Source organism: Micrasema longulum, unplaced genomic scaffold (genome assembly GCF_059751315.1).
Source record: "Micrasema longulum isolate JH-2025_06_02 unplaced genomic scaffold, ASM5975131v1 h1tg000097l, whole genome shotgun sequence".
NCBI lineage: Eukaryota > Metazoa > Arthropoda > Insecta > Trichoptera > Brachycentridae > Micrasema > Micrasema longulum.
In genome coordinates, this window is record NW_028277303.1 from 2,784,055 (window position 1) to 2,811,450 (window position 27,396).

At 34.2% G+C, this 27,396-nt stretch overlaps 1 protein-coding gene across 1 annotated transcript in view; it reads left to right on the forward strand.

The window, feature by feature from the left end:
* The first annotated feature begins 2,668 nt into the window (after positions 1-2,668).
* Positions 2,669-27,396, forward strand: part of SNF4Agamma (SNF4/AMP-activated protein kinase gamma subunit) — a 246,485-nt gene continuing 221,757 nt past the window's right edge. The window contains exons 1-2 of the mRNA XM_088236761.1: positions 2,669-2,778; positions 23,657-23,772. Coding sequence (XP_088092887.1) covers positions 23,664-23,772 — 109 coding nt within the window. The 5' untranslated portion in view covers positions 2,669-2,778; positions 23,657-23,663. The remainder of the gene's footprint in view (positions 2,779-23,656; positions 23,773-27,396) is intronic.

Below are 27,396 nucleotides of genomic sequence, written 5' to 3' on the forward strand. Positions count from 1 at the left end.
GTCGGCCTCGTGGTCCAGTGGTCAGCGCGTTTGCCTACCACGCAAGGGTCTCGGGTTCGATTCCCGACATGGTTGAAATGAAATATTTATTTAAAAATGTGTTTTTACACTAGAATATTTCATAACCCCTGGGACTGGTACCTGAAGCGTGAGACTGATTATCTTACCTTCATGTAACAAAAATAATCAAGATTCACTGCGATTGATGTACCAACCAAAGTATTCTATGCACCATTAGGTGCGGAAAGGGAATGATGATAATGAAAATAGGCTGCATTAAAATTTGAAAACTCAAAACACAAGATAAGCTTAAATTTTAAAAGTCACTATCAATAACTGACTCCGAACTGTCGACCACTTGTCAACTGTCCACACATGAAATAAGGTAAAGTCGGGATCTACGTTCAAGGAAGGAATGAAGTAGAGTGTTGTGACTTGTAACACTTGTCCGGTTGAGTTTAGATAAAAATTAAGTGGTCGATATTCACGAATATATTATATTCACGAATACCGAGGCGCCAATTCGCAACTACACCGGGCAGCGTCAAAACATATTACCGTATTTCTTATGTGCGCTTTAAACGTAGACTTTGTCTATAGATTATGAAATTTAATAAATTTATATCGGATCCCTGTACGACGAAAATGACCGTGATTTGTTGGTTTGATTAGAAAAAACAATACGGTCTTGAAGCTGGTGTTTGTGTCGAAAGAAAAATAAAACATTCACTCATGTTTCGATCAAGAAAGATTTTAAAAAACCTTATCAAAATGTAAAGCACAGATTCAACGTCCACCACCGGCCGAATTATGGTCGTAAAAAACATAAAAAAAATATTCAAAAGATACTCAAGAAATTAAATAATTACAACCAAAATTCTCTCCTTATTATTTAAAAAAATATAGATCGATTAAAATAGTTTTCAAATAAAATATTTTAGTAATTAAATTTTTTTAAATGATTATCGAAAGCATAATTTTACTTAGAATTAAAGAAAAATACCAAAAAATATGTGATTTAAAATGTTTGTATTTCTTTTTAAAACCAAAAATTTAAGATTTAACTGCGTCTTTTCTAATGCTCAATTTATTATTTTTAAATCAATAGGACCTTTTTTACTTTAGTACTTAGTATTTAAATGAGAATCGATGAACCAAAGTTTATTCTAAATTTAAAAAGGCGTAATCTGCCGGTCGGAAATTTATTTTATTTTATTTATATAACTTGGAAGTAAATTTTTTAACAGAAATACCTTGAAAAATTATTGTTTTTTATAAGAAAAAACACAGTTTTAAAATGACAAAATCGTATGATCTCCTATTTTTCGTTCGTTTTAATTGACTACAGCCTAAACGCACGACGATTATACCGACTTGAATATTTGTTGAATTTGGTTATGCCATGTCTTCCCCATTTTCTAAATCAATAAACATTATGAGCTTAACATAAGCTGTTACGTCTGTGTCTATTTGCTCGGTATGTCAAAATCCTCGCGACTCTTCTTACTTAGTTTTGTCGGCAATGTTTGTCTTGAATTTGCACTTGGCAATTCAATTTGTACACCGATCGCTCTTAGATAGTTTTTATACATTCGCCCGAGAGATCACACTTTAACAATATTTAGCTTCCATTTTTCCTTTTTAAAAAAAAATAGTTCCATGCTTCAAGTCCGTATATTAGGGTCGGTACCAGGACTCTATTTCTAACTGCTAATTTCATCTGCGACAAACTATAAACTCAAGTGTACCTAATGGCTACAACGCTTGCAACCGCGGCAAGATCAGATTTTCTCAAATCGGGGGGTGTTTTGGGCTGTAAGTCATCACTACAGTTGGGTATTTTTTTATTATTTTATTTTATATTTTATTTATTTCACAAATAATAAACAATACATACGACATTGGTAAACTAATCGCAATTTGTTACGTTTAGATATTGTTCATCAATTATATGTGGACATCAATTATACGAGTATGTAAAATTTTTTTTTTTATTAATTTTTTTTATTGGCCAAGCACCAACTTATTTTAATATTATACTTACAGTTCATTAAAATTTTACCAAATCACATACGGAACTACATATTTTAATTATAATAATAAAAATACTTTATAGTTTTATTCCACTTTTATTTATATTTTTTTATAAATTTTTTACCAGTGACCGGGTTTCGTCGTGACCGACATTGTCAGACTGGTGTTATTATTATAATTAAAATGCAGTTCCACCAAGAAATGTCAGTAGAAAAACTCACTATATATTTTATTTTATAAATTCAGTAGCAGTTATTCTATACTTAGTCTTCTGGCTTGTTATGGTGCAAAGAAATTAAATAACTAAATGTACGCTTTTAATTTTACTAACCATGTATATAGTATATATATAAATAATAGGTTTTCTTCGTAAATACTAATATTTACTGCGATACATATTTATATATTATTATAGTTTAAATACAATACGTGACATAGGCTAGTTAGTGAACCATTGAAACAATTTAAGGGTTAGAAATGTACTATTTGAAGATAACGTTAGATCCATCGATGTGGGTGCATAATCAATCCGAGGTTAACGCTTATTACCGCGGCGAATACCATACCTAACAAAATTCTCAGCGGGGGGCGCGTCGTCACGACGCCGACGCCTTTCGGTACTTTCCGCCAAACCCCGAGAGTTGACGGTCGAGTCCATTTTAGTATTTTACAAATGTCGTCCAGTGAGGTGGCTTTTGGGAAGCTTTAATATTTTGGTTTTAATGGAGTATCGATTCGGAAAAGGTATTAATTTAAACAATATAAAATATTTATATAAAAAAATATAATTAAAATATTGAACGTATGTGTAAATTATAGTATCCAATTAACACATTTGCTTGTTTTAATTCATTGTCAAGTTAAAAGGTAAATTTTAATTTTTAAATTAAAATCACCGCCTTCCGCTCATTATTTTTTTAGCGCGTATTTTATTTTTAAAATCGTGAGTTTTTAAATGTACTTTTTAAGGTTATGGATACAGCACTCGACGGGGAATTGAATCAACTCAAAACAACGTGTTACGGGAAAAAGTTTTTTTGATGTTTCTTTATTTTGTGCGATGCGGTCCGTGGCACACGTAATATGATAAAACAACTATTGTTGGAAACCGCTTGTCACAAGCAGTTACTATATTTATAGAATTAGTTGGACTACTTACATAAGGTAAGATTACTGAACTAAAAAGATTTGTTAAGTACTTTTGACCGGTGTTTTCCTACATAAATGAAGGATGAGTTTGCACCTCGAATTTCTCAGACTATAAAGAAGTTAAAACACTATGTAAGCATGACTTAATGCAAATAATCAACTTTATAAACACACAGCATAGGTTTGGCAGCAATGCGGCATTCGTTGATTTGCTTGTAAAATAATTACAACATGATTTGCATTATTTTGTTTTATTCACCTTCATTAGTAATTACTTAGAAATTAGCAGGTTCCTGTCAAAATGTTCATGGAAATTATAATAACACAGTGTTCGTTAATTATTGAAATCGATAAGCAAGTAGGTAGTCACTCGTACGAAACTTTACGTCTTTGCAAAAAGCACATGCGATTGCTTCGAGCGTGTGTGAAAATACCGTGTTATTTTTAGTCAAAACACTGTTAAGTTTTGTTTACGATGTTTTAGTGCCTTACTAATGTTTGATAAAACTTTGCTGCTACTAATAAGCTATAATTCAGAGTATGCAAGCGCTAGGTTACTTACACAAACTTTTACGTATACCTGCCTACTACTTGTACCTACATACTTTTGAACTTTTTAGTGCATAAAGTACACGTACTTATAAATTTTGTGAAACTGTTATAATTAAAAACGGTAGTAGACAAATTATTTAAGTCTTTATGTTGCGAATCAGTGAAAAAATCTTAAGATGGTAACGGAATGACGACTTGAATACTTTTGGTTTTCAATTAAAACGCCGTAAAATTGGGTAATGAATTGTTAGTTGCGCATGTTGATACTTAAATATTTTCACTATCGTTTTCAGTATTTAACTGGCATACGAGTAGTAATTGATAACTCATTCTTTCGTTTAACTTAATCAATCGCAAGATTTAACCGAATAAAATATATATTTAAAAAATCAATCACATTAGTAAATTTATTTTTACAAAAATAAAGAGTAGGTAGTTTTATTGCAATCCTACCTATTTTAAAAAGTTGATCATATAATAAAAATAATTTCTTTGTATCGTGTTTAGATATACACCATTCGACGTAAGAACAAAAATGATATCTGTTTTTTTTTTTAAATACATGTATTACGACCTCAAAGCATCGTCGCCAGAGGGAGAGTATTTTAAGACTTAAATTACACTCTCAATTTGCTTTTATAATTTAACAAATTTTTGACGAAAATTGAAAAAACTTTTTCTGCGAATCTATCATCATTATTTCGCTTTCCGCACCCAGTAATCATTTGAAAACTAAATGCAGTCTATTTCGACGATCTGTTACGCGAAGGGAAGGTGATCAGTCTTTCGTTTCAGGTGCCAGTCCAGAAATAATGAAATATTGCAGTTTAAACAACCTTTGTGTGTTTATGAATCGAATCTTCGAAATCATAAACACGCGTCGTGGCGCAGTTGGTTAGACGGCTAACTGTGAAACTGGCGTCGAGGGTTCGAGTCCCGCCAGTTGCAAGAAAAAAGTCCAATGAAGATTATGTTCTCAATTGTTCTCGGCGTTGTGGTGTATTTTTCATAACTTCCTTCACATTTCCTCTCTCCTACCTGCTGACAAGCCTCTAAAATAGAGACCTAGCGGGTTATTCCTTTTGAAATAAATAAAAAAAGAAACATTTCATATCCACCCTGCCAGGAGTAGAACCTATAATTTTACGAGTGGTAGGGGATCGCGTCAAGCACTACCCAACGAGGCGAACTTATCTCCACTCTATTTCCTTATTTAGGATTTTACCTGAGAGCAGCCATCGAGTCAAAAACACTCGTCTAGGGTTCTGGTTCTGTTTTACACCGAGAACTATATTTTTCATCGCCTGGACACAGAAAGCGTATCTACAACTGCAACTAGTTTTTTTTTTGCCGTGTAATTTATATGTATTTTATTTTTTGAATGGCTGGTGGGGGTTTTAGTCAATTTTTGTGTTCTAAATTTGCTGTATAGATCGAAATACGCTGCATCAGGTGCGGACAAGGGTTTGATAATGATGAAATAATTTTATTTATTTCACATAATTTTTTTGTTTTTTTTTCTTTTCTATATGAACACCTCACTGGGCCGCCTATAGTGGACGAAAAAGTTGATTCAAAACTCTTCGGTAGAAATATTACCCTTTATCCAATGACCTATTTTTTTTTCATTTATCAATAATTGTAGTCTGCATTACTTTGCGGTTTAATCCATCACGGAATATGATGAATAGAAAGCAGATAGCTGCTAAAATGTCAATACGTACATAAAAATAGGTCCATTCCGTAGAAGCCGTTTTCAGCAAGCGAATTGCCCTATTAATGGATGAATTCTGACTTGCATTCGTACGGCTTCTGGGCGCGTAAAAAAGTGCATGAGATTTCGCTCTAGTACAATATTATTGTGAACATACAAACTGACCTCTTTCAATATATTTGGATTATATATATATTTTTTTTATTCATAAATTTCATAAAAAGTACATGTTTTTGTAAAATTATAAACATATCTACTTTTACACATCTAGTAAATGTTATCACTGTAACTCTCAAAAAAAAGAGACCAACTCTTGTGCTTGGAGAGTGACTTACACTGTTTTAGTTTTTTATTTATAAGAGTTTTTATAATTTTAAATACGAGTACATGAAAAGAAAAATAAAATCATAGGATATATAAAGAAAAAACATAAAACAATAATACATTCATACTAAATAAAATTTAATGTTGTTTTTACACGAGTTCAAAAAATTTCTTTAGATTAACTTTAAATTTATTTATTGATATATTATTTTTAATAGTTTTTCGTTCATTAGGAAGATTATTATAACTTTTTACTAATCTAGCGTCCCTGCTAGAAAAAATGATAAAATAAGTATTATACTGTATATTATTATTTTTTTGTACTTATTTGTCTTTGCTACATAGTTTTACGTTTTTTAGTCAGTTTCTTCCATATAGGTTTTTTTCATATAACTGGTGGCTTAGGCCGTATACACGAGTACAATAAATAAATTTAGTTTGAGCGAAGAAAATGGCATTTCAATTCCTGGTCAAGAAGTAAGTCCAGTGCTACGGGAATTTTAAATATAAAAAAAAATATTGATCGAAATTGTCTTACAAAATAAGAATAAAACTATTTAGAGCAGTAGATACACAATTAAAAATAACGTTTCTACCTCTCTAATAGAGTAAAAACTCGTGTGTAGATTTCGTTTTACGTGAATTTTTATTTTCTAAACAAGTTTCTTAAATTAGATATACCTATTATTATAGGTGCGAAGGTTTTCAGGGTCACTGTTGTCAATATGTTTCTTCTGTGGGTGATACCGTGTGTGTTGGAATTGTTCCGACGTTTCGGCTACCATTGCAGGAACCATCTTCAGGGTACCTAAGCTGAGTGTTTAGTAGAAAAAATATGTGTTTAAGTACTAGTAATGTGTACCATGTCGCAGTCGGCAGTAGGGACATTTCTATTCATTTTTGTGGTATGTAGTGCTGGGAACCTATTATTATATTCTAAAAGAAACACAGTTTTTTACTGTACGGAGTTTCACGTGTACTACGTTTTTAACAGTATGAAGTAATAGTATATGACTTTAAAAAATCATAGCGATGATAAAAGGATATGTATATGATTTTTTTAATTTGCTTAGTTTGATGGTTTTTTCTAAATATTAAAAAAAAAACTGAACTTTCTTAACGCCTTACGTGCCTTCATTCTCGCACGCGCACCATAGCATCGTCGGCGTCGTGATAAGACGTGATGTCGAGCATAAAAATGTCGTGTGTGACTAGAAAACGCTTTACCAAGGTAAAAATCCACACGGCATGATATAATAACATAGGTTAGAATTATATTTATTGTATTTTTTATTCTATTTATTTAATAGCAGGCAAACGCAATAACCAGTCAAACACGAGGCCGACTAATCTCCACTCGATTTCCTTTTGCGGGAATTTTACTTGAGAAAAGCAGATGAATATGTTTTTAATGAATACAAAAAAAAGTAACCAACGTCAGTCTACCCTAATTTTACCGTACCGCGCCATGTATATTTGGGCAATACGTATGAAACTGGTATATTTATAAACAATAAAACAAAACTGATATGTGTATCGTTTGATTCGTGAATACGATCCAACTTACATAAATATTTTTTTATTTTAATTCTTTATTTTTTATTTGAACTACAACAGGCCAGGTGGCCCAATACACAGGCTTGAGAAAAAAGTGTTCTCATCGGGAATCGAACTCGGAACCTTCCACGTGTGAGTCAAGCATCTTAACCACTACACCATAAGCATTTTATAAGTCGATAATTCATCCGTAAGACTTCAAAAGTAATTTTTATAAAACTTTAAAGTAGGTACATAAATAATAACGAGTTACACAAAAATTTGAAATAAGGAAATGTATATATACTCGTATATGAAAGGCACAGAATATAAAGGATGGATGTCAATTTTTATTTGTTTTAAACTACTAATGGCATCTGATGGTAGTTCGCATGATCTACAACTCTATTAGCTAAAATGAGACATTAAGGCTCTACTTTCCAAGATACCTGAACAAGAAATAAAATGTATACATGGAAGGATCGAAGTCAGTTAAATACTGGAAATATAGCGATAATGCAATATTATAGAAAACCATTTGAGATTATATAAAACAGTATAGGCCATTTACATTTAGCAGGTTCCTTCATATTTATAAGTTTATTTAAATGTCCAAGAGGTTTGAACTCAAAACTTCAATTTTTACATTCATTATTTATATCTTGTAACCTTCATCTTATGAATAGTACATCTTTTTTTCACACGAATGTTTTCACGTGTATCGTGATTTGCTGTCTTTTTATTCGAATTTTTGAGGGCAACGAAATGTTTGCTAAATATGAGACGCGGTTGGTAGGGCAATAACGTGTTTATTTGTTCACGCGGTAACCTACGCATTATTACTCTGAGCTATTATAAAGGTGTCTCAAAACCTTCTTGAATTTAATGTTTGAATAACACATACTGCAGTTGAATTTTGGGGGTTTTTCTTTTCAATGTAAAATATGGAACTGGGGGTTACGTGCGGAACACAACATACGACAAATGCCCGCCTTCACTTTATTGGCAAACGTTCACCCTTTTCACGAAATTTTCTATCACATTTTGACATAGTTGTGATGAATTTCGTCAATAACTCGTCGAATTTCGGTTTTGAACTCCAGAATTGCCTGTGGATTATTTGCATACACTTTTTCCTCCAGAAACCCCCAAAGAAAATAGTCCAGAGGTGTCAGATCACACGATCTTGTAGGCCAGTTAACTTCTCCCCGCCGCGCCGCGCCGCGAGATAACTCGTCTTGGAAATTTTGTCTGCAATAAATGCATTGTTTCTGCCGCAGTGTGGCAAGTTGCACAGCACCATCTTGTTCAAACCAAATGCCGTCAACAGCATAGTCGCATGTCGCGATAACGAAGACCATTGACGGTAACTGCATTACCGGTTGAATTCTAAAAAAATACAGGCCAATGATTCCGCCAGTCCAAAATTCACACCACCCGGCCACACGCGGTAGGTGCATAGTGCATATGCTGTTGATAGATCACTCGGGAGGTTTTTGGTCCCCCAAATTCGATTCGACAGTTCTGTCTATTGACGTGCCCATCAAGTTAGAAGTGCGCCTCATCGCTAAAGACGTTTTTTTTTCGAAAAATCACCATCGACTTGTTGATGCTCCATTATCTAATTGACGAAGTTCGGCGCTGCGCATGGTCTGTTGGCTTTAAATGATGTGTTAATTGAATCTTATAAAAAATTCTGCATGCCTTAACCTCAAACTTTGCCGATGACAACTGCAAAATATCCGCGTTTCACGTTCGGCACAACGACAATTATTCGAATTTCTAAATTCAAGTAGATTTGGAGACACCCAATATTATGTCAGTACTTTTAATTCTTTATATTTATTCTGTTTAAGTATATAAGTGTTCATTTTAATATTTTAAACAATTTATTAGCCATTTACTGCTTTGACTGAAAGCCAATTCGTTTTTTTTCGGTTTCGCCTCTGCATCAGATCGAGAGGAAAAACTAAATCATCTTGATTATATGAATATTTGCTATCCATCCGTATGGGCTGCATTTCTGAATGTTATATCCTCATGTTCAAGTATTCGAGATTCCATTCTGTCCATCTTCCACTTCACAAAACACCAGTAAACTTCTCAATGTTCTTCATATCTTTGTTACTTCTTTTATTGATTCCACACTCTATATCACACGGTAGTATGCGATGTCCTGAAACCACGAACAGCAGTTGAAATTTTGTAATAGGGTACAAGATACAGTGGTGCCTCACACAACGAACTTAATTTGTTCCAGGAGCAAGTTCGTTATGCGAAAAGTTCGTTATGTGAAACGCGTTTTCCCATAACAATACATGTTAAAAAAAATAATTCGTTCTGTAGCATAAAATATGGTAAGATGACATAAAAAAAAGATAAATTTTTTGTTATTATTTTTATTTAGATACATCTAAAAACATAATGAAAAAAACACACATTTTTTAATTTTAAGAAATAATCGAATCTTGCACATCTTCATCCATTTTCCGCTTTTTGGCCGATGGTGCAGTGAAAAACCTGTCCAAAGTCGTTTGTTTCTCTCTTTTCTTCAACATCTGCCGGAAATAACGGACAAGAGTATCGGAGTACAGGTCGTTGATCCTGTTTGCTTCAGCGGAATCCGGATAGTGGGCATTGGTAAACTCCTGAACTGCTTTCCATTTGACCAGGATGTTCTTGATGTCAGCAGTTGGAATTGGTTGATTGTTTGATTGTTGCTCCTCGTTATCAGATGACGCTTCCCTTTGAGCATTGTCCTGTTGTTGGGCCAGAAGTGTTTGGAGCTCTTCAGTTGTCAGCTCTTCTTTGTGTTCCTCAATAAGCTCCTCTACATCCTCTTCAACGATTGCTGCGACACGTGCGTAAGTTAAGCGTACTGCTCAGTGACTAACGACTGCCTGCGCGGAAGGATGCAATAAATCGGCAGTGATCGTGTGAAGTGGGCGACTTTGTTGTGTGAAGCGAAGTTCGTTGTGTGAAGCGAAGTTCGTTGTATGAATCGTGAAATGAACGAAAAGGAAGTTCGTTGTGTGCAGCGTTCGCTGTGCGAGGCGTTCGTTATGCGAGGCACCACTGTACTACGAATGACATCAAAGCAGCAATAAAAATATATTATTTGCTTGTCTCCAGCGTCATAATTAGAGGCTGGCCAGGCGGGCGGCTGCCAGAGGCGCAATCCTCAGGGGGCGTACTTTGCAGACCCAAAGCCTTCTTTTCTCTTTCTCTTCCTAGAAAATAAATCTTGGGGGTCGGAAAATTCAAAACTTGCCAGGGGCACTCATGACCCTAGCTACGACGCTGTTTGTTCCCAAACGATTTTTTGCTTATAGCTCCTTGGGATCTTGGGAATATTGCATTAGGTGTTAACATAAGTCATATCGTCGGCCTCGTGGTGTAATGGTTAGCGCATTTGCCTACCATGCAAGCGGTCTCGGGTTCGACACCCGACATGATTGATATGAAATATTATTTCAAAGGGTGTTTTTACACCAGAATACTTCATAGTCCCTAGACTGGTGCCTGAAGCGTAAGACTGATCACCTTACCTTCATGTAACTACAATGATCAAGAAAACTTGCAATTGGTGTGCCAATGCAGTGCCTTGTGCACCCTTAGGAACGGTAAGGGGATGATGATGATCATGTTAACATAAGTTGTGTCCGTTTTTTCCCAAATTTGAAAATGAGCACCAAAAGTAAAACAAAATCGTAAAGATTAACAAATTATAACAAGGATGGAGAACATTTTAGAGAAGGGAATATGGAAGTCTAGGCATCTACAGGGCTTCACCTGTCATTGGCTAGTTCCTTTTAGAAAAAGTTAGAAACCTTTATTGTTGCGAAGAGATTCACATAATAAAATTATTTTACGTACTAGGCAACGCCTGAAAATTAAGTAGTAAAACATTTAAGTTTGTAAGTGAAAATTCTTGATGTAAGTTCATTGTAATTTATTATATAAATAAAAGACGAGTGATACTTAAATTCACAAATTTGGAATATCCAGTGACCGGTTTCATCGCTTTCGCGACATCTTCGAGACTGGTATCTTTATTAAAGGGTTCAATGTATTTATACAAAAAAAAAGCATAAACAAAGCAAACAAAAAAAATATTTATAGACTGTTATTCGTACCGCTTAACGAACATAATTATAACAATAAGTTAAACATAATTAAATCTATCGCAATAAATAACGAATACATTATCGATACTATTCCTGGCCGATTACCTTTCGTTCCCATCCTTCCGTTGACCCATCCTTATGGTACCTACCTAACATCAAGAAAGAAGATATTCAAAATTAGAAGTTTCGGATTTAGAACAAAAACAAAACAACATTTTTGACTTGACATAAAATCGGATAAATAGTGGTTGGAATCGTCGCGCGTCGTGGAAAACATTGTCTTATTTAATAGTTCATTTTGTGATCCAGTGCCAGAAATTGAAGAACATTCAGATTATATTAAAGGTAAGTATCCACTCCATGTACCTATTCCTTTCTCAAATATTTCCCAATTCACAAAACTGAATGAAATTCGTCTTTCATTTACAGTTCGCCTTTTCGTTAACATTTTGGTCACTTCGTCACCGGATATTATCAGGTTTTCATCATTCATTCAGTTTTGTTGGTTGGGGTATTGATCCTTTATCGATAAATGCTTTTTTTTTGCTAACCATCGTGGCATTTTTCATAAATATCGATTCAGTTCTTCATACTTTGGTACCATTGTCATTTCGCTATTAATTTCTCCAAGCAGAGAAAATTGGTTTTCGATTCCTTGAATTTGACATTTTAAAAATATAATTATTATTTGATTATTTCAGTCTAGTACTTATTTATCCTTTTGGTGGATAAATTAAGTACCTAGTACCTACGTTGTCGCATGTGATTTCCGTATCGTTCTTAGTTAATTTGAATTTCGATTTATTTATTATTTAATTTATTTTCTTAATAACTTACCTATTTACAATGGCATCAATTATTAATAAATTTCGTATGGCGCAAATACGTTTTGAAATCATTCAAACTTATTTAAATAAAGTTATTGATGGGTCTCCGGATGATAAAGACATTTTTTTGGCTTCTGTTAGTGATATCGAAAATATTAATAAATCATTTATGGATTACCATATGTCGGTTTTGAACAAAAAAAAATGAAGTAGAATTATTGGAATCGGACACAAATTATAAGCAATTTCTAAATAATTATTATAACAACAACAACAACAACAACAAACCATCACGCCGTTTCCCCGTAGGGGTAGGCAGAGAGGATAGAACGCCATAACACTCTATCTTGGCATACAGACCTCGCTTCCTCTACATTCATACATCTTCTTATGCACGCACGCCGATTATTCCTACTTTTGACATTTCCATCTTCAAGTATTTGATGGACTTGATCGTGCCATGTCTTTCTCGGTCTTCCTCGTTTCTGCATCCATCAACATTTGCATCGTAGATCCTTTTAGTCGTTCTTTCGCTGTCCATTCGCTCTACATGTCCAAACCAACGCAGCACCGCTTTCTTAATTCTGTCAATAATGCATGTCTCAGCCTTACACACTTCACGGATCTCAACATATGTGCACCTATCATACATCGTTTTACCACACATTCGCCTGAGGGATTGCATTTCGACAGCATTCAACCTACTTTCATCATTATTTTTCCAATTCCATACTTCGCTCCCATACATTAGAGTTGGAACTAGAACTCCGTTGTGAACTGCTAGTTTAGCCTCCTGCGATAAACATTTGTTTGCCAAAGTAGATTTTAGTGCACCGTTCACCCTGTTCCCGGCACTCACCCTCCTTTCAATATCTTTATCGGCCTTTCCGTCCCTAGTAAACATACTTCCCAGGTACACAAATTCTACTACCTGATTCAGAATATCTCCGTTCACGCTGATCTCACATTTAGTTATATTTTCATCCCTTTCAAAAACCATTTATTTTCGATTTATTTTCGACCATTTATTTTCGATTTTCGATTTATCAACATTCATAAGCAAATCGCTTTTCTTGCATACCTCGTAGACTTTTGTTACCAAGAATTGAAGGTCTTCTTTGCTGCTAACAAGAAGCACGGTATCATCCGCATACAGAAGACAGTTAACAGTTATACCATTCATTTTTGCTCCCATTCTTAAATCTTTCAGTTCTTTTATACAGTTATCGATGTATATGTTGAACAACCATGGAGACATTACACATCCCTGTTTGACTCCTTTCGGAATATTAAACCACGATAGTTATAATGATATTTTGAAATGGGAAAAAAGATTTTCCAGTGTTAAAAGTCACACTAATCGTTCTTATAATGACAGTATCGATGTATTTTCGCCAAAATTGAATCTCATAAAATATTCTGGATTAGTAATTATCCAGTGGAGTAATTTTATTATTACATTTAATTATCTTATACATTTCGGTACTAGGCTTAACCCAATTAAAAAAATGCATTATTTAATTGGATGTTTATCAGGTGAAGCATTAAATATTATTCGTCATTTGCCTATAGCTTTGGAGAATTATATGGTGGCATACAATTTGCTTGTTCAGCGTTATGAAAATAAACGTCTCATAGCAGATATTCATATCGAAAATATATTGTCATATCCTGTAGTTAAAAATTATAAAAACATTAGATCAATTTTAAATGAAAATTTTTCCGCTCTTCAAGCATTAGATTTTCTATTAGTTCAATAGTCATTTTTACTGTTACGTATTGTGTTGAGAAAGCTACCGGTTGGTTTAAGAACGGAATTTGAAATACATGGACATGGTGAAAATATTCCTACCTTAAATCAACTATTAGATTTCTTACAGTTGCAGTGTAAAGCTGTAGAGACTAGCGAAAACAATAATCTCGAAACCCAGCATTGTTCAACCTTGACAAATCGTACTAAAAATTCATTTAATTCGTTTGTCGCGAAAGTTGAATCTAATAATCAATCATTTAATTGTTTTGTTTGTAATGCTAACGACCCTTTTTATAAGTGTGCGAAATTTCTTGCAATGAAACCCACAGATCGTTTCCTTGTGGTTAAGAAACACCAATTATGCATAAATTGTCTTAAACCAAATCACATGGTTTCCAATAGTAATTCTCGTTTTTCGTGTAAACATTGTGGTAAAAAACACAATTCTTTGATTCATTTTAAATCTAATCATAATGTTAGGTCTTCATCAATCCACTCAGATTCAGGGGAAATTGACAATGTTGAAAATTCAAACCCAAATAATTCGTTAGTGTCAGCCACAAATTCGTTACAAAATACAACTTGTTTGAATAGTACAATTCTGTTGCCAACTGCCATTGCAGAAGTTGGTAATAATATTGGTAAATCTAAAAAAATCAGGATTCTTTTAGATAGTGGAAGTCAGGGAAATTTTATTACTCGAAAATGTGTAGAACGATTGGGCCTAAAATATACCAAGTGCAACATACCTATTAGTGGAATAGATAAAATGAATTCTGGAGCCACCGCAGGCAAAGTCAAATGTCTTTTGAGACCATTTGGTTCATCCGATTTTCCTATTGGATATGAATTTATAGTTTTAAATGATCTTTGCAATAACATGCCAACTATTGAGTTTCCTAGTCAAAATTGGGAATACATTTCGAATTTACATTTAGCGGATCCTAGATTCAACATTCCAGGTCCGATTGATGTTTTGTTGGGTGCAAGAGTTTTTTCCACATTGTTGAAGTCGGGAAGAATCTTTGGCAATCCAAATCAGCCATTTGCGATGGAAACTATTTTCGGCTGGATTTTAATGGGCAAGGTTGGTTGTGATTCTTTGAATGATCCTTTAAATTCTTTTGTCGCTTTATCAGAAAATGCTGAAGATATCCTTAATCGCAGTTTTGAAATTAAAGAGGTGTCGCCAAGTAAGATTTCTGTTAATCCTGAACTAAGTCGTTGTGAAGATATTCTTAGGCAAGAATATTATAGTACTTCATCATATAGTTTATACACATATGTCGCGAAAAAAGCTACACAAATTTTAAAAAGTAGTTATAATATTGTGTATATAGTAAAACATTTCACTTAAATTGTATTTCATAATTGTCCATAAATCAATAATTCGTTCTTAATAAAATTGCAATAAATTCAAGGAATCAAAAATATCGTGTTTCGTATTGTTTCATTTTATTTCAGGTATTGGTACCATGGTTTGATTGACTGGATCTCGATAGTTTCGTTTTATTGTTTGTTCATTCCTTTTGACGACCTATCATAGTTCCTCAAGGCCGGGAGTAAGGTAAGCGCGGGGGATATAACGCGGTCGGGGATATGATGCGTTTTCGAGATCTCGCAAACTCGGCCTACTAGTGACGGAAAGGTATTGGGGAATGATAGTACCGACCATTGCCACCAGATGAAGCGTGTCTAAGTTAGTGTGCAGTGAACCGTCGTGGAAAGAGGGCCTGTTTTGTGCGCAGTTTTGCAGGTAACAACATGTGAAATTTCATCGCATAAATTTTAAAGCTTGTTAATTTGTTTTCTTTCTATGTTTTTATTGGTTTCGTATATTTTACGTTATCGCGCTGTCTTTAAAATCAATAATATGACTTGTATATTTACATAGCCCTCATCGCTTACTATTTGCTATTTTTTACTTAAAATGCCGTCAAATTGGGGATATGACGCATTGTGGTTGCGGGGGATATGACGCTCGTCATATCCCCCACATAATATTTGTGGTAATACTAACTTGTTTTTAGATATGCCTAGCTACAAGTCTAAGAACCTACGGGGCTGCTGGACTGAAGATAACCTTCATGCCGCTTTCAAGGATGTAGCAGGCGGCTCTTCAGTGAGGGGGGCAGCTAAAAAACATGGGATACCGGAAAAAACCCTACGATTCCGTCTCAAAACAAAGAACAGCAATAAAGGCAAGCTCGGGCAACCTCCTGTCCTTGGCTTGGACGCAGAACAAAAATTAGTGGTTCATATCAAGAGACTGCAGGCTGCCGGGTACGCCCCAACAAGGGATTCACTCTGCCGAATGGCTTTCAACCTGGCTGGACAAATGGGCCGAGCTTCCAGCGCACATTTCAACGTAGAGAAACGCAAGGCAGGAAGGGGATGGTTTAACGCATTTCTCAAACGAAATCCATCATTGGCAATTCGAAAAGCACAAGGAGTGTCTATGGCCCGCACGGATGGCATGATAAAGGAAGAAGTGAATAATTATTTCACTTTGCTAAAAACAACGTTAGACTCATTGAACCTCTTGAACAAACCAGCAAATATTTACAATGTAGATGAGTCAGGTCTACAGCTGAACAACCCTCCGCAAGAAGTCATAGCAGCCAAAGGCAGCAAATCAGTTCAAGTTCGGCAGTCAAAAGAACAAGGTGAAACAGTCACAGTTGTTGCCTGTTGTAATGCAGAGGGAAGCTTTTTACCGCCTTACGTAGTCTTCAAAGGCGTTTACAAGCAACACGTGTGGCTCGATAATATGCCTAACGGATCGGAAGTGGTAATGGGTGGAAAATCAGCCTACATAAATGAAGAGCTGTTCAAGAATTGGCTGGAAAACCATTTTATCCCAAGGAAGACAGCTGGTCCATGCCTATTACTACTTGATGGTCACGGATCACACACTAACTCGCCTGACATATTAGAGAAAGCGTTGGAAAATGACGTCCACTTTCTTTGCCTTCCCAGCCATACGACGCATTACTTACAGCCTCTTGATAGATCGTTTTTCAAACCATTGAAGGCCTATTATCGAAGTGCTGCTATAGAATGGGGAAATGCAAATCCTGGAAAGAAGATAGAGCGCAGGCACTTTGGCCAACTTCTACAAAAAGGCTGGTCTCAAGCTGCAACAATGTCTACGGGTTCGGCAGGCTTCCGGGCCTGCGGTGTGTTTCCATTCGCCCCCTCATCCATTCCCGATTACGCCTACTTACAAGGAGCCCCGGAGTCCAACTCTATGCAAAAAGACGACGAAAGTGATGGCTTTGACTTGGGTCCTCAACCCAGCACATCCAATTCGGGTTCACACACACCAAAGAAAAAACCCACTGAAACCCACTCTAATAAAACCACAGAAGTGACTCCTACAAAACTCTTAGAAATCGTGTCACCAGTGCCAAAGAGTGCTACTCCTGCCGTGGCGAAAAATAAACAGCATGCTCAGCTTTTGACAACGCCTGAAAATATAGAAGCTAAAAAGGCCAAACGAGCAATCAAAATTGCAAAGCAGCAGAAGACATTCAAGCCTCGAAAGCCGGCAAAAAAGAAGATCCCTTTGGAAGAAGAATTACCATCATCATCTGGAGGCGAGTGGGATGAAAAATCTTCCAAGGATGAAAGCTTAGATGAGGTAGATTTTCTCGAATGTGTAGAAACTGTTAACGTCGACGAATACGTGTTGGTTGAGTTTCCAGGAAAAAGTAAACCATTGTATTATGTGGGTGTAGTCGTTAGCATCAATAATGATGGCGTAGAAGTTAACTTCATGAAAAAAGGGGAGGTACAATTCATCTTTCCATTAGCCGAAGACATCAGCATTGTCAAAATGGAACAAATTAAGAAAATCATGCCGAAACCTAATGTTCGTCGCGGACACTTCAATTTTGCAGTAAAATTCCCCAACACCGTGTCAGTTGTGTAGTATGTATATTATGAATAAAATTTTATTAAAAATTGAAGCTTTAATTTTTTTAAAATTTGAGTTTTTATTTTTGGTTTACATGTAATTTCCCATATACCATATCCCCAACACCTGGTGCGTCATATTACCCCCCCTGTCGGGGATATGACGCAAAAGTTAACTTATTTTATTTTATATATTTTTAGTATTTCTCATTGTAAGATTTAGTTGCAATTTATGCTGTGTGTACCTAATAGTCCTAGGTACCATAAACACCAATCATCATGTCATAATAGGTATTAGCGTTTGAGATATTGCGAAAACCCGAATTGTGCGTCATATCCCCCACGCTTACCTTATGTTAAGTAAATAAAAGCATTTATCGATACTATTCCTGGCCGATTACCTTTCGTTCCCATCCTTCCGTTGACCCATCCTTATGGTACCTACCTAACATCAAGAAAGAAGATATTCAAAATTGGAAGTTTCGGATTTAGAACAAAAACAAAACAACATTTTTGACTTGACATAAAATCGGATAAATAGTGGTTGGAATCGTCGCGCGTCGTGGAAATTATTGTCTTATTTAATAGTTCATTTTGTGATCTAGTGCCAGAAATTGGAGAACATTCAAATTATATTAAAGGTAGGTATCCACTCAATGTACTTATTCCTTTCTCAAATATTTCCCATTAACAAAACAGAATGAAATTCGATTTTCATTTACAGTCCGCCTTTTCGTTAACAGTTGATAACCTAATAAGAAAGAAACAAAAGCGTCTCGTAAACAATAAATTAACCCAAAGTTTAACAACAAATAATAATAATGAAGACCGAAAGCGTTAGGCAAAACTGTCGTATATTGGAAAAACTAGTGATAAAATTGGACAAATAATAAATAAAAATAAATGCACCGCAGCCTTTTTCAATAATAATTCCTTAGCAAATTTGTTGGTAAATACTAAAGACAAAAAAGATAAGTTTTCCAACGCAGGAACTTACCTTCTTAATTGTAACGACTGTAATAATACATGCTACGTAGGCCAAACGGGTAGAGCTTTTAAAACACGCATAAAAGAGCACATACAATCATGGTCTAATAATAAAGATAATTCAAATTTTGCCAATCATTTAATAAAAAATAAACATTCCTTTGAATTAAAAAATAATGTAAAAATAATTCATATTGCACCTAAAGGCCATAAACTTGACAAATTAGAAATTCTCGAAATTAATAGATTAAAAAATAAACCCGACGTAGAATTACTTAATGAACAGATAACACACGTGCATTCTCCATTACTTTACCCATTGTAATATAATTTTACTAATGACTTTTTACCCTTTGTTTTTCAGAAATCATTATTTACAAAACCACACTCACGATGGACGGGACACCAAAAATAAAATAAAACACTTAAACTCATTAAAATAGCATTATATCAACTCATTAGTTAACCCAAAAAAAAATAATTTGAAAATGATCCTTAAGATAAAAATAACTTTATTTAATTTACTTGCATATAACTTTGAATTATCTATCCTTACCTCTGTTTTGTATAAATACATTGAACCTTTTTATGAAGATACCAGTCTCGAAGATGTCGCGAAAGCGATGAAACCGGTCACTGGATATTCCAAATTTGTGGATTAAAGTATCACTCGTCTTTTAAGTAGTAAAGTATAAAAGTAAGTACAAGTAAACGTCGTTTTACGCCAGGGTTCCGTTCCGAGAGACACCGGCGTAAAAAAATTGGCGTAAATATAATCGATGTACATACACAACTATAATGGAAGATATAAGGTTAGGTTCCGTGCCAAAATTCTAAGAACAATCTAACATGTTTATTTAATACATATCCTATATATTATATTTAAAATAAATTATTAATGTATTTAATAAATACAGTTTGAATTCGTATTCAAAATAAATAATAATCTCATGATATAAATAATGAAATTTTCTTAATAAATACTAAGTCACCAGTTTTTTTTAATACGCCTTCACTCGTTTGCAAGTCACCAGTTTGTCGGTAGTAAATTAAATTCTCACACTTTTTTGAAAAAAGCATTCAATATTTCATTTGTCTCGATTGTTGCAGATTCATAGCATAAACTACAAATTTTTAACTATTCTTTTAATTTAAATAATACTTAAATAATAAATATAATCACATGACAAATTTTTTAAACATATGATAGCGCTGGACTTTGAATATTTCCTTAATTTGAATCAAAAGTCACCAGAATATTTGTCACTATTCATCGATGATAAATTAAAGAAGGGTGTTAAAGGAATGAGTGAACAAGAAATAGAAGCCGTATTGGACAAGACGGTGGTCCTGTTCCGCTTCCTGCAAGAGAAAGACGTGTTTGAGAGATATTACAAGCTACATCTCGCAAAGAGGCTTCTTCTTAACAAGTCTGTATCGGACGACAGTGAAAAAAACATGATCTTCAAGTTAAAGACTGAATGTGGCTGTCAATTTACATCGAAATTGGAAGGAATGTTTAAAGACATGACTGTTTCCAACACTATCATGGAATAGTTCAAAGAAGTAGTGGCTACATCCGAGACAAATCTCCATGGAGTAGACTTATCGGTGCGTGTGCTAACAACAGGATTCTGGCCGACACAATCTGCTATTCCCAACTGTACCATTCCTTCTGCACACCTTTTTATTTTTCTTAAAAACAAAACGAAAACTAAATCGGAAACAATTTCACACACACAATAGGCTGCTCGCGTACACGGTAATAGAATAAATCAACGTGTAAAAGTGTGTCGGCTATTAGAATCGCGGCGCCTTCTGTCGTCTGGTGTCGGCCGAACCGGGAAATCCCATGCCGGCACCAACCGTCGTAATTGTAAATCGGCGTACATCGAACCGGCGCAAAACGACGTTTACCTGTAATTTGTTATTCTTAACGACTTCCTCTAGGGGGTGAAATCCAGCCTTTTGTCTACAAACATTTGAACAAACTCAAAATATGATAAAGGTTTACGCCATTCAGAAAAAAAATCTGCTCTTCAAGATATTGAGTTAGCTTTTACGTTACGTATATTATTTTATTGGATTACAAGCCTTCAAAGTGGAATGTCTAGTCGACGAAAGTGAGTATTTTCGACATATCCTTCTGTTTGCGTTCAATCGAGGAATAAAGCTGTCAAAGCTAATCGCGATATTTGCGTAATAAACGGCGAAAATGCAGTAAATTATAGACTAATTTATTGTAAAACAATGAAGGAGAAAACATCATTTAGTAATTTTTTGTATCTTCATGTTCTCTTCATTTGGAAATAAAACGGACACAACTTATGTTCATACCCTATATAAAATATTAATACTCGTAAATTAAAAACAGTACTACGATTTTTCATTTTAAACGGTTTTTATGATCTGAATCTCAACAATGCAAATGTTTATCTTACAAAAAAGGAATTTCTTCGTACTTCACGTACTCCGAATGAGAACATCATTTGTTTATTTATACCATGTTTCAAAAATTGTTGCATCACACAGTTAATTAAATAAACAAACTACATCGATCTCGCCGAAAATCGAACACGTGACCTCGGGTATAGCAGGCAAACGCGCTAACTAGTGGACCACGAGAAGTATTGATCTCCACAAGATTCAGTTTTTCAGAATTTTTACCTGAGTAGCCAATCGAGTAAAAAAACTCATCTAGGGTTCTCGTTAGATTTCGCACACAAAATATTGTATACTGGAGAAAAAAAATGTACAAATAAATTGAAAAAGAATTACATTTGTAGTTTGTTTTCAATTTATTTATACATTTTTTTTTTTTTTAAGAGAATGAAGAGAACATGAGAATACAACAAATTACTCAATGATGTATTCTCCTTCATTATTTTACAATAAATAAGTCAATAATTTACTGCATCTTTACCGTTTATTGCGCAAATATCGTGAGTAGATTTGACAGCTTTATTCCTCGATCGAACGCGAACAGAAGGAGATGTCGAAAATGCTCACTTTCGTCTACTAGACATTCCACTTTGAAGGCTAGTAATCAAATAAAATAATATACGTAACGTAAAAACTAACTCAATATCTTGTAGAGCAGATTTTTTTTCTGAATGGCGTACACCTTTACCATATTTTGAGTTTGTCCAAAAGTGGGATTTCCCGGTTCGGCCGAAACCAGACGACAGAAGGCACCGCGATTTTAATAGCAGACACACTTTTACACGTTGATTTATTCTATTACCGTGTACGCGAGCAGTCCATTGTGTGTGTGAAATCGTTTCCGATTTAGCTTTCTAGGAGAAAAAATGCATAAATAAATAGAAAAAAAACTACAAATGTAATTCTATCTATTTGTTTATTTTTTGGGTGATACCGTGTGTGTTGGATTTGCTCCGACGTTTCGGCTACCATTGCATTAGCCATCTTCAGGGTAAACTGAGTGTTTTGTAGAAAAAAAAATATGTGTTGTGCACGAATAATAAAAGAGGCGATTGAAATACATAGACACCCAAATAATATAAACAAAGACGACGGGCTTAAATTAAACTTATCATGGTTCCCAGCACTACATACTACTAAAACGAATAGAAATGTGCCTACTGTCGACTGCGACATTGTACACATTACTGGTACTTAAACACACTTCTTGTCTACAAAACACTTAGCTTACCCTGAAGATGGCTCCTGCAATGGTAGCCGAAACGTCGGAACAAATCCAATACACACGGTATCACCAAAAAAAGAAACAAATTGATAACAGTGACCGTGAAAACCTTCGTACCTTTGTAATTCTATCTATTTTGTGTAATTCTATAATTGAAGATAAACGTATATGCATGTAATATTAAAGCGACGAAAACCTTCAAATTGCATATTTTCCAATATAGATTTTTGTTCAATTACCTCATAAAATAAAATAAATAAAAAAACTATTTTGTTCTGAAATAATACTGATTGTAATAATAACAATAAAACAACCTTATTAACCTCTTATTTATATATATTTTCCTACCGACCAGTTTCATAGCAACACAGTTATAATTTATGTTATCCTATTTTAATAGCGTCTACTAAACATTACATCTAAACACATTGAGCCAATAAGTACTTTTGTTATTATTTTATATATTTTTTTTTTGCACCACAACAGGCCAGGAGGCTTAATTACAGTGGTGAATTACATCACAGAACAGCTAGGCTTGAGAAAGATCCCATTTTCATTTTTGTGTTCTCACCGGGAATCGAACCCGGAACCTTCCGTGCGTAAGACAAGCGTCTTGACTACTACACCACGAAGGCTGTCATGATGTTATGCGTTATGTTCTTGTACATATGGGATGTGTCGTAATAAGAAAAAATAATATTTCCAAATAAAAATATGACTTTAGTCCTCTCCTGTCTAGTTTTAAAGATATAATCCTCCTCGATCGACACCTCCCATCTTCACAAGAACAACACGACAAAAATACTTAACTTATTAGCTTCATATGTTTAGATTTAATGACCTAGTAGACACTATTTAAATGAATTTGGAAAATATTTATTAGTTAATTATAGCTTGATAAAGTAACTTGTGTAGATTTGAAACCGGTCGGTAGAAAAAATCAAAATAAGTGGTTAAAGACAAAATTGTTTAATTACTATTATTATAATGAAAAACCACGAAATTAGTGGTTTAAATAAAAAAAATATAATGCTTATTCTGTTCAATAAACCTGTTCCTTGTTTTAAGGGCTGCAATGCAGGCACGTGGAAGATTCCGGATAACCGCGGCGGAGGCTCCAGAGGGCGCGCCTGTTGCGGCTCACGGAGGCTCTACTAACAGAGGACGTCATCAGCCCATTCCGAGTGAGTTGCGATTAACTTATTTATCAATCTTCAAACATTAGAGAATTATGTAATGCATCTATGTATACAAACTAGGTTTAGTAATTATGGTGGCTAATATATTTTACTTTCATAATTCTCGGAAATTCAATTCAATACTACAGAGAAAAGATATATTGAACACGCAAATATTTAATGTATATATGGTAAAAATATTAATAGAAAATTGCATAAGTTCTCGCTATTTCCCGGCAGATGGTGTTATCTAAGCCTTTTTACATCAGACAATATTACAGCCAGCTTCATCGTGATGATCCACCATTAGACTTGAAATGACAGTATAAGTTTTTCCGCCGAAGTGTAAACAACGAAACATATCAAATTTCATGCTAATAAAAGAGTTTTTGCGGGGAATTTTGTTGCAATTTTTTTTTTTAATCTGCAGCTGAAGCACATAGAATTCTTGTGGAAACTTACGGTGTCCATGCTATGTCGGAACATCACCGAACATCATTATCATCATATTTGCTGTGCACCATGATGAGCTGGGTGTAGTGTATTATGAGCTCCCAAAACTCAACGAAACTATCACGACATGTCGCTATCGACTACAATTAATGCGTTTGAGCTGAGCATTGAAAGAAAAACGGTCGCAACATGAAGAGAAACACGACAAAGTAATTTTGCAGCATGACAACGCTCAGCCACACGGTGAAAATCCAGTCAAAACATACATGTAAACGCTCAAATGGCAAGTCCTACCACACCCGCCTTATTCACCGGACATCATTCCTACCAATTACTACTTTTCCGATCAATGACTCATGTCCCGGGTGAGCAGCACTTCCATTCTTATGAAAATGACAAAAAATTGTTATATTCGCGGATAACCTCAAAATATGAGTCGTTCTTTCGAAGCAGTATTCGTATGCTGCCAGAAAGATGGGAGAAAGTAGTCGCTAGCGATGGATACCTTATGCTTAAAATTATCATATGCCCTTTACTAATGATGAAAAAAAAAACATACATTTTTTTCCTTCCAAATGTCGCCTATAAAATATAACGCCTGCATAACATCTATTCTCCTCTACGGATTCAAATCGTAGAACAGCAAAATACTGAGGCGAATTGCTATCCCAGTAATTTAACCCCCTAAAAAAAGAAACTAAAAAAAGGATAGCCAAATTAAAGTTCAAGTCGTAAAGTTCAAATCTTGAATTAAAAAGCTTGAAAGAAATGTTTTTTTTTTTTCTTATTACCCTAGCATGTAGCTGTCAGCAATAGCCGACTGTTGCATTTTCGTACTTTAATAATTCACGTAAAAATATTTTTTTCTTTATCTCTGTACTAAAGGTTATTTTTTCATTTAAGATGTAGGTATGTAATATATGTAAATATTAAAAATGTATATATTGGTATTGTAATTTCGATGTAATGCACAAAAGCAATATCATATTTGATTATTATTTCTTGTGAAAAACATTTCCACTTTACATGGATTTTTAGTTTTTGCCTTGAGATGAAATAATATTTTTTTATTGATGGAAATGAATTAATAAATAAAATAAACACGGGATAATAATAGGTATTTGTAGTTAATGTATGCGTGATTTCACTTTATAAAGGTATTTAGCGTGGCATCTGTTAATTATTTTGTAAAGTTTTTATAGCAGTATTATTTTGTAGACATCGATTTATTTGGATTCTCCTACATATGACATAACGTTTTGTTTTTTATAGAAATTACTTCAACAAATTATGATATTCATCCATCTATTCCAAGACTGCATAGTATAGGTCTAGGGAATCATGATCAGTAGCGCTGACATTATTAAAACTAGCCAAATCATGTTTGAACTTGCCATGAAATAATTCTAAAGAAATTCGACTGCTTTTTAATTTGATATGAGTATTTTTGATTATTGATTATTTTTTTCATGTCAAAGTCGTAGAGGGCAACCGGGAGACTATCAAGTTTTCAGTGCTTAAATATTAACTCATATTTGTAGTAAAAATTGATAAAATTTTAACTACAAATATAACATCGGATTTTATTAAGACAAGTAAAAACGTAGATAAATCATATTCTTTTAACAATATGGAAATAAAACCAAAAAAATACCAAAAACAATTAATAAGAAATAAAATAAAAGTACGGAATATTTATAATAATCAAATAATAATTACACATACACAACAATGACAACATAATCATATTTGAACATTTTAAATTAAATAACTTTTACAACCGGTTTCAGTTCTACCACAATATTAAAAAATTCTACATTTATATCATAAATCACTTTGTTGTAACTTCAAAAAATATACATAGAATTAAAAAAAACAGTTCAGTGTCATTACAAATCACCTTTTCAGTAAAGACTTATAAAAATTATAAAGGCCTGTTCATGAATTACTTCAAAAAGCATTTTTCAAACTTTCCATGAAAATAAAGTAAAATATTATAAATTTACTGTCTAACTGTTTCAACCTCTCTCATTAATTTGCTGTTAATTTCTTCGTTATTCAAACTTCGAGACATGATCAATGAGGAAGTTCAGTGGTTTAAAAAAAAAAAAAATATTTGTTAATAGACCATTAAACTAAGTCAATTTTTTTATTTTATAATAAACTGGTGAAATTAGTTCCCTTTTTGTAGGACACATGTATCTTGGTGCGAAGTACTTCTAAGCCTTCATTAGTCGTCTTCGTCCTAGATTACCGTTTATGTGGATAAATTATTATACCATTCTTTCTTAATTCATTCATTCCACATGACATATTTTTATTATTATTCTTTGAGATGAGTTCAATGCGAAATATGCTACTGACGTCACTGCGACCTATGATTGTGACTTGTTGACGTAAATTAATTATCGGTCTCTTAGGGCGATCGTCGATGTTTGAGTGTCTAGCAGTGAGTTTATGAACGATCTCTATGGGGTAAAAGAACACGTTGCTGGCACGTAATTAGTACGTATTAGTCCGTTTTATCTACCCCCTAGAGAGCGTTCAGAATCGCACTCCACGTACCCAAATCAACGTTATGCTGCTACACTTACCGACATAATCGAGCATAATTTTATTAGATTTTACTACTAAATGTGATTTAATATTTGTAGATAACCACATACCGACTTTTCTATGTCAGCCGGTTTCGGGACGTACCCGTCTTTTCGTCAGGACACCAATTAAACCAACATGCAAAACCCACTATACACCTTCACCATAGTTGTTGCACAAAAATATAAAACCATCACGACATGCATTTTAATAAGCACATGCACCGATTAGGACAAACATGACTATACTACAATTAAGTGTCTGTAGGCATTCTAAAGTTAATTAAGAATATGGGTGGTGTTAAACAAAAATGTAATCAGTCACGCCAACCTCAAACTGAGATAATTGATAATTAATATCAGGCGCATTTTTCAAAAATATGATTAATTGTTTAGCTTGGGTGTTAAGTTTAATAGGTACTGTAGACAAGAATCTCAACTGGTCACTTGTGGTGCTATTGAACCTCTCGTTACATATGCGGCTAGCTTATGGGGTGAAGCGGTAAAAAAGAAATGCAATAGGAAAAAACTTGACAGCTAACAAAGACAATTTGCTCTTGTAGAGGATACAAAACAATTTCAC